This window comes from Tyto alba, unplaced genomic scaffold (genome assembly GCF_018691265.1).
Source record: "Tyto alba isolate M040663 unplaced genomic scaffold, T.alba_DEE_v4.0 Super-Scaffold_15, whole genome shotgun sequence".
Classification (NCBI taxonomy): Eukaryota; Metazoa; Chordata; class Aves; order Strigiformes; family Tytonidae; genus Tyto; species Tyto alba.
In genome coordinates, this window is record NW_024881277.1 from 4,709,780 (window position 1) to 4,718,686 (window position 8,907).

The window sequence follows — 8,907 nt, forward strand, 5'->3', positions numbered from 1 at the left end:
CAAACAGTTCCAGTTTCTGATAAAACAGCATAACCCTGACTGGAGTGATATTCAATTGTTATTAGACCATATGACAGAGTCAGAAAAACAATTAATATTAAAAACAGCCCAAGACCTGGCTAGTGATTTTCTTAAGAATACGGGGAAGATATAAAAGATCATTTCCCCTTACAGGATCCAGGATGGATCCCTAATAGAGGGCGCATGGAAGTTTGCTGAATACATACAGGGATTGGGTTATGAGAAGAATGTAGCGGGCTATCCCAAAAAATTAATTGCACAACTTTGTATGCCGTTTAGCAAGGTCTAAGGATACCCCCTTGGAATTTTTGGATGAATTACCGGATACTATGAGGCAGTACACCCCTTTAGACCCAGGATTGGAAGTAGGCACTCAGCAGTTAGTGTCTCTGTCATCGGGCAGTCAGCAAGCGACATCCAGAGGAAGCTGCAGAAATTGAAGCTGGTGGAAAGCAGGAATTTGGAGACTTTGTTAATGAATCATGGAGAGTGTTTAGCAACAGAGAGGTGGATGGTGGAAGAAGAGACCAGCGGTGTTGGTAGCGGTGTTACAAGAAATAAAAATTCAGGAGTATGGGACCAAGGGGCCTGTGGGAAGGGATCAGTGCTCATGGTGTAAACAAAGGGGACATTGGAAGAATGAATATCTGGAGAAACAAAAAAGGAAGGGGAGGATACAGGCCCATGTCAAAGAAGATTGACGAGGATCTGGGGAATCTACCCTAGCAGATCCACTGGTTACATTAAAGCTAGGGAAACGACAACAGAATATAAAATTTCTAGTAGATACTGGAGCAACACTTTGGGTTTTGAATGAGGCTTTAACACCTATGGATCATGATTATGTAACGTAAGAGGAGTTATCAGCCAAAGAGAAAAGGCATACTTTTTAAAACCCTTAAATTTAAATTAGGAAACAATTGGGAATACATAAATTCTTACATATGCCTATTTCCCAGGACCTCTATTAGGCCAAGACCTATTGGAGCAGTTGAAAGATAAAGTAACTTTTGAGGGAAGAAAAATAGAATTTCAAGTGGGGAATGATCAGCTAATTGAACTTTTGAGTCTGGCCCTTATAGACACTCCTGTCAGTCCAGGAGTGCCTGAAGAAGTCTGGAATCAAGTATATCCGGGAGTATGGGTCTCGGAAACACGAGGAAGGGTGAAAAATGCCTCCCAATAACAGTAAACTTAAAACAGGAGGCAGACTGTGAGAATTAGGCAATAACTCCTTAGAAAGAAGATAGTGAAGGAATCCAGCCAATAATTGACTGATTCATCAAATTTGGGTTGTTAACAGAGTTGAATCAGAATATAACACTCTCATTTTACCAGTCAAAAAGATGGGAGTTATCAGATAGTGCAGGATCTCAGAGCTATCAATAGGATGGTTGAAGACTTACACCCTCTTGTGGCCAACCCATACACATTATTAACCAAATTAGAACTTGAATTGGCCTGGTTTACGTATTGGACCTAAAAGATGCCTTCTTTTGCCTACCCTTGAGCCCTGAAAGTCAGTTGTTGTTTGCGTTTGAATGGGAAAACCCTGACTCTGGAAGAAAGACACAATTAACATGGACTGTGTTACCACAGGGGTTTAAGAATACCTCGCTCTTTTTGGAAAAATTAACCAAGGATTTGGAGAAGTGGGAACGACCACATGGAGCTGGGATAATACTACAATATGTGGATGATTTATTGATAGCAGCAGAAATGATGAGATATACAGTATGGACAGTTAGTCTGCTAAATTTCCTTGGACTTAATGCTATCGAGCCTCTCCACAGAAAGCCCAAGTGGCCCAGCAGCCGGTGACTTACCTTGGATACAGATAAGTGCTGGACAAAGATCTCTAGGCACAGCAAGAAAGGTGGCCATTTGCCAGACCCCTCGACCACAGGCAGCTAAGGAGCTCCATACATTTTTAGGAATGATGGGATGGTGTCACCACTGGATATACAGCTACGGGCTCCTGGTAGGGCCATGCTATGAACTGTTAAAATCCAGGTCTGGGAAGCCTCACTTGGAATGGGGAAGCAGATAAAGCGTTCCAGCAACTGAAAAGAAGCTCATGGAGGCCCTGTCTTGGGGCTACCTGATACAACCAACCATTTTGGCTGTTCTCCCATGAGAAGCAGGGACTAGCCCTGGGAATCCTGGCTCAGAATGTGGGACCATACAGAAGGGCAGTGGCATACTTCTCCAAACAACTTGATGAAGTAGTAAAGGTTGGCCTAGCTGCCTAAGGGCAGTAGCAGCACTAGTGCTAAACATACAGGAAGCACGCAAATTCACATTAGGCCAAAGGATCACAGTGTTGCTATCCCATACCATATCTACAGTATTAGAGGTAAAAGGGGGGCACTGGCTCTCACCCCAAAGATTTCTTAAGTACCAGGCTGTTCTAGTGGAACAGGATGAAGTGGAAGTAGTTGTTACTAACATTGTCAACTCAGCATCTTTCCTCAGTGGAAATACAGGGAATCGGTATCACATGACTGCCTGGAAACGATTGAAGCAGTAGCAGATCCGATCTGAAGGAGGAACCTTTAGCAGACGTGGAGGACTCCTGGTATACAGACGGGAGCAGCTTCGTTCGACAAGGCGTCTGCAAAGCAGGGTATGCTGTAACCACTCCGCAGCCCCTGCCCCAGATACCTTGGCACAGAAAGCAGAATTAATAGCCTTAACCAGAGTGCTGGAACTGCCAAAGGCAAAAAGATAACAACTGGACGGACTCTAAATACACCTTTGGGTGGTCCATGCCCATGGGGCCATATGGAAAGAAAGAGGACTCCTGTCCACCCAAGGGAAAATTATAAAGCATGCTGAAGAGATTCTTAAGTTCCTGGAAGCCATCCAGCTGCTCTAGAAGGTGGCTATATGCATTGCAAAGCTCACCAGAAAGGAAACACTGCCCAGGAGTTGGGCAACACCACGGCGGACCGCGAGGCTAGAAGAGTGACAGAGAAGGGTGATGTAAGGGTACAGTCTTTGGTCCCAGATGATAAAATACAATTGATTGTGAACCCAGATATTCAAAAGAAGATCAGAAACTAATTGAGGACTTGGGAGTGAAAGTTGAAACAGGTGATTGGGCTAAAATTCTGCAAGGAAAATTAATCACACCATTCACATTGTTGTAGGCCATTGCCATGGCAGAACATAGAAAATCTCATTGGGGAGCAGAGGCTCTGTATAGGTATTTGAACCAGTGTGTAATTGCCCGAAACCTTTACACTACTGTTAAATAGGTGACTCAGCAGTGTGAAATATGTTTACAGAATAATCCTAAAATGGGCCTCAAAGCCCAACTAGGAAAAAGGGAGGGGAAACTATCCGGGATAGCAGTGGCAAATTGACTTCACAGAGCTCCCAAGAAAAGGAGGGTACCAGTATTTATTGGTCCTAACAGACACCTTCTCAGGTTGGCTGGAAGCATTCCTTTGCCAATAAAGCCCGAGAGGTGACCAAGGTCATATTACAAGAAATAATAACAAGGTTTGGGGTTCCAGTGGTTGTATCTCCGATTGAGGGTCGCACTTCATTGCAAAAGTTGTTCAACAAGTTAGCAAACTTCTGGGGATAGTTTGGCAATTACATACCCCATATAGGCCACAAGTAAGCGGCCAGGTGGAGAAAATGAACCACCTTATTGAAATACAGATTGTCAAATTGGGACAAGAAGCTGAATTGCTCTGGCCTCAGGCCCTACCATTGGCTCTTTTGAGAATGAGAACCAAACCCAGAGCCAAAGAAAGGCTGAGTCCCTTCGAAATAGGATACGGGAGACCCTACATGATACAGGCTGGAACATCAACCCAGGTCGGGAATGAAATACTAACCGATTATGTGATAACCCTGCAGAAACAGATTCAGGAGGTTAGGAAGCTAGTCTTGGGAACTAGTGCCTGAGGTCTGGATGGACCTGTGCATAATATTGAGCCTGGAGATTATGTGTATGTCAGATCTCTTTCAGATTCACCTCTGGAGCCAAGGTGGGAAGGCCCTTTCCAGGTGTTGCTGACATCCCATACAGCTATCAAGATTAAAGAACAAGCATCGTGGATACAGTATACCAGAGGAAGAAAGCCCCTAAACCCCAGTGGCGATCAGCACCCACTGGACCCCTGAAGCTCTGCATTCAAAAGCGAGCTAAGATGAGGGACTAAGAGCCCTGTAATACTGCTCCTTTTCAGTGCCTGTGTAATAGCATGGAGGGATAATGTGTTTCTGCAACAAACTGGGAAGATAGCTCGTGCACTAAATTTAACAGATTGTTGGGTATGTACAGCTCTTCCCAGAGGAGGAAATTCAGGACCATCCTTATTTGGAGTAGTATCTAAGAATTCAACTATGAATGCTCAGACTACAAAAAGTTGCACTTTTGGGGAAGATAGAGATAAAAGGACAGGGCCTAAATTTCATTTGCAGATATGGGATCAAGCAACACAATATACAGAAGAAATAGCACAGGAGGACAGGATGTAGGGACATTCAGATCACTGGAGACTTTAATTGGGACCATTCATGATATCCAAGAGAAAAGTGCAGGTAAAGGACAAGCTCTGTTTTTCCTTAGTAAACAGACTGAAAAGTGTAGTCTAGGTCCTGGGTGCTGGTGGCTCGGCGGAGATGGAGTGGCCAGAAAAAGCCTGCCTGCTAATTAGACAGGGACATGTGCAGAGGGGTACTTGATACCCCAGGACAAAATATTTAACCAGTCCCATGCCTCAAGTGGTGTTTTGAGGTCACCCTGGAAAAGGGTAAGACAGGGAGCTTATAACCCGCTTATAGAAAAACCGTTAGGGTTTCATAGCTTCACACAGTGGTTCTTACCCTGGTTGGGAGTTAGTGAGATTGAAAAAGCCATGGTAAATATTTTGGCAGAAATGGAAATAATAGCAAACTCAACTACTGATGCTCTTTTACGTTTAGACCAGGAGGTAAAATCCCTGAAGGGAGTAGACTTTCAAAACAGAATGGCTCTAGATATAATCACAGCTCACATGGGACGGGTGTGCACCTTGATCAATACAAGCTGTTGTATTTATGTAGATGAATCAAGTAGAACAGAGATTGACCTTCAGAAGATTTGGGAACACTCAAAATTCTTACATCGGGTATCCCTGGATGATATCTCGTATGGGTTTTCTAACCTGTGGGAAGAGCTCACCTCTTGGCTACCTAATGTCGCAAAGCTTAAGCAGCTTTTTGTTATAGTTATCCTGATTATTGTATTAGGATTATTGGTCTGTTGTGTGTTGCAATGTTTTATGTGGATGGATAAACAAACTGGAAATACCAATGTGGAGTGGAAGAAACACAAATTACAGCAAAACATTGAAAATGGCAAGTATTTTGCTAAAAGGAATGGTGCCATATAGCAAAAGAATTTGCAAGGTTAAAAAAAAAAGGGGGGACTTGATATAGAAAATAAATGCTTAGCAAAATAACTAGCAAGATAAAGGGATACTTGGTTGCAAAAGACCTTGAAAGATAACAGGAAACTTCTTTACAAGAGGCCTCCATAGATAACAGGATATCCATCCGTTAATTAAGGCATCTGCAAGAAGGATCCATCTGGCTGGAACCAGTTCTGCAGTTACTGGCTGAGGTAACTCAGCATTCTGGGACAAAGCTTGAGAGTACATGGTGAAGAAGACCACAAGCCTTCCTCCAAACGACCCCGGCCCACAACCACCAGATAGCAGTACGCATGTGGCAAGAGGAGGAGACTTAGGATAATGAGTTCCTGAAAATAATTACAATAATCACACCTATTCTTAGAACTAATTGTAATAACCCAGCCTATACTAACGAATATGCATGTTTTTGTATCATAAATGATGCCTGCTTCATGATACGGTGTACAAGCTTGGAGGAGAGATCGCCCTTGCACCCAGCGCTGCAATAAACATACCTGCTTTATAACTCTTTGTGAACTGTAAAGTGTGTTTCCAAATGTCAGAAAACAGCATGAGAAAGACATAGCAGAACAAAGTACAGCAGGGGAGGTAGAGAATGGAGACAAAAAGAAAGAAATATCACACCAAGGGCAGTGCTGTGCTGCAACAAGTCACCCAGAGGGAGTCTGGAAGAGCCCACAGCTTTGTGTTTCAAGGAACAACCAGGAGGATGGATAGATACTCAGCATTGGTGCGCCTCACCTTCGATACTGTGTGCAGTTCTGTGCCGCACAGTTTGAGAAGGACGTGAAGGTCCTTGAATGCATCCAGAGGAGGGCAACAAAGCTGGTGACAGGGCTGGAAGGAATGTGCTATGAGGAGTGACTGAGGATTTGGGTTTGCTGTTTGGAGAGGAGGAGGCTGAGGAGTGACCTCATTGCTCTCTGCAGCTTCCTGAGGGGGGACACGGAGTGGGAGGTGCTGATCTCTTCTCCCTGGTATCCAGTGATAGGACATGTGGGAACGGTTCAACGCTGTGCCAGGGGAGATTTAGACTGGACATGAGGAAGCATTTGTTTTACCGAGTGGGTGGACAAACACTGGAACAGGCTTCCCAGAGAGGTGGTCGATGCCCCAGGGTGGTCAGTGTTTAAGAGACATTTAGCCAATGCCGTTCATACCATGCTGTAACTTGGTCAGCCCTGAATGGGTCGGGCAGTTGGACTAGATGATGGTTGCAGGTCCCTCCCAACTGAAATAGCCTCGTCTATCATATTCTCTACCAGTGAGGGAAGCGAGATGCTCAGGTGAGAGCGAGGTGGGGAAGAAAGGCTGATGTTGAGAGTCTGCAGGGAAAGAGCTGCAGGTGTGGGACACTGAGGACAGCCTGTGGGAAAGACAACTGAAGGCTCTGGCAAGGCTAAGAGCCCCCAGCAGAGCCAAGGTCTTTTCCCCTTGCCTCTGGCCGTTCCCTCCATAACTAAGGCCTACCTGGACAAACGGTAACCTTATGGTACCAGGACCTTAACGCCCCTCGGCCCACCCCAGAGAGACCCATATTTGTCACTATAGTCCTGTCCTTGACACCGCAAATTCCCACATGACACTGTCCCAGGAAGAGCCCTGGGCAATGTGTGAGGGACAGGATTCCCTTCCCAGGGGCTGGGGGTCAGGCTTTGGCACTATGGCCTAAACACGTTAAGGTACAGTAAGCACCAGAACCACCTTAACATTGTGTTTGTTTGCCTCTCATTGACACCTCCAACTTCCTGCTCTAACCAGCCCCTGGGAGGCTTTGTGCTGATGGCCCTCACTGGGACCCATTAACACTCCTTGAAACCTTAGGGGTTGCTTCTGATGTTGACTTCTTCAGCCCTTCGCTCAGGCTCTTCTTGGTGTCTGAGGCTCATGGTCTCAGCATCACAGACACCATGGGGCTCATTCAAATGTAAAAAACCATGTCTCCTCCAATTGTTTTCTTCATTTATCAAGCCTTGGACAGATAACTGCAGAGGTCTCTGGAGTGTATGTAAAGGGGAACATTTGACTGAGCATTTATACAGAAGTATTTCTTAGGTTTAAGTCTACTGTATTACTTTTTCTGTTTACAGAAGAAGTGATTGCAGCCTCCTCTGATCTTGATGCAGAGGGTCTCCTAGTGCTGTCAAGATGGGTAGGGCCAGCTCCTCCTGAAGGTCAGACACTGCATGGACAGCCTGATTCCTCACCTCCCCAGCCCTGCCACTTCTCTCATCGTCCCCCTGGCACTTGCAGCACAACTCCTTCCATCAGACTTCTCCACTCAGGCCCGCAGCTGGACATTACAGCTCCACTGCACCAGCTCCCACTGGCTTTCCTCAGAGACCTGGCTGCACACGGGCACAGCAGAATTTACTTCATTGCAAACCAACAGATGGAAAATATAGTAAAAAGGAAAGGTCTTGGTGGGTGGAGAGGAGGCAGCCATGTGTCCTGGCAGCAAGGGAGGCCAGCTGCACCCAGGCCTTTGTGGCCAGCAGGACGGCCAGGAGATCACGAGAGGGGCTTGTCCAGGTTACTGTGTCCGGATTGCAGATCCCCAGTACAGGAAGGATGTTGGCAAGCTGGAGGGGGTTCAATGAATGGCCCCCAAGACAGGCCAAGCTGGAAAACTTTGCCTGTGAGGAGAGGCTGAGGGAGCTGGGCTTGTGCAGCCTGGAGAAGGGAAGGCTGAGGGGCACCTCCCTGCAGCCTCTCCACACCAATGAGGAGGTCTGAAGAACACAGAATGGGGTTCTCCACCACGGAGCATGTTAAGAGGCTGAAAGAGGAGGTTTTGGTGAAACAGGGGATGTTCACCCTGGAGATAAGGAAAAGATTTTCCAGCAGTCTCAGGCCTCGTCCTGAGCAGGGTGGCCATGAGCCCTGCCTGCCCTCCTGTCTGCCATGGCTGCTCAGGTCACAAGAACAGAGGTGCCCCCAGAATCAGAACGCAGGTGGGCCTCTTCCACCTGCCTCAGCCCTCCCCTCCCCAAGGAGGTCATTTCTGTTGGGTGCCTTCTCAGATGCACTGGATGACCTCAGAATGCCTGCTGGCCAGCATGTCTCCTGAGGGCCAGTCAGGCTGCTGCAGTGGAAGCCACCTCATCATCATCACCATTCCTGCCACCTGCCCTTGACCTGTCTCTCCCTGTCCTCTCTGTCCCTAGCTTGTCTCTGCTGGGATGAGTGGTTTTGTGATGCACATGTTGGCCCCAAATTTCTGGGGCCAGCTGCTGGCCAATCAGGCTCTGTAACAGTCGTGGCCTCACAATCACCACCACAATTGGTGTTGCCTTTGCCCATCTTTCCCCACCCACTCCCTTGACTCCTCATCTCTGCTGCAGCCCAAGTCAACAGCCAAACCCAGCCCCTTTCCTGGCCTTTCTCTCTCCCCTTTCCCATGGCAGGACAGAACCACCCTGGATGTGGTGTGTTTTGGCTTTGCATTTAT

General features: G+C 46.7%; 1 protein-coding gene across 1 annotated transcript in view; it reads left to right on the plus strand.

The window, feature by feature from the left end:
- The window catches only part of LOC122153018 (olfactory receptor 14C36-like), a 4,848-nt gene extending 3,658 nt beyond the window's left edge, over positions 1 to 1,190 (plus strand). Inside the window, exon 3 of the mRNA XM_042789147.1 lies at positions 1,104 to 1,190. Within this exon, the coding sequence (XP_042645081.1) occupies positions 1,104 to 1,190 (87 nt within the window). The remainder of the gene's footprint in view (positions 1 to 1,103) is intronic.
- Positions 1,191 to 8,907: the final 7,717 nt, after the last annotated feature.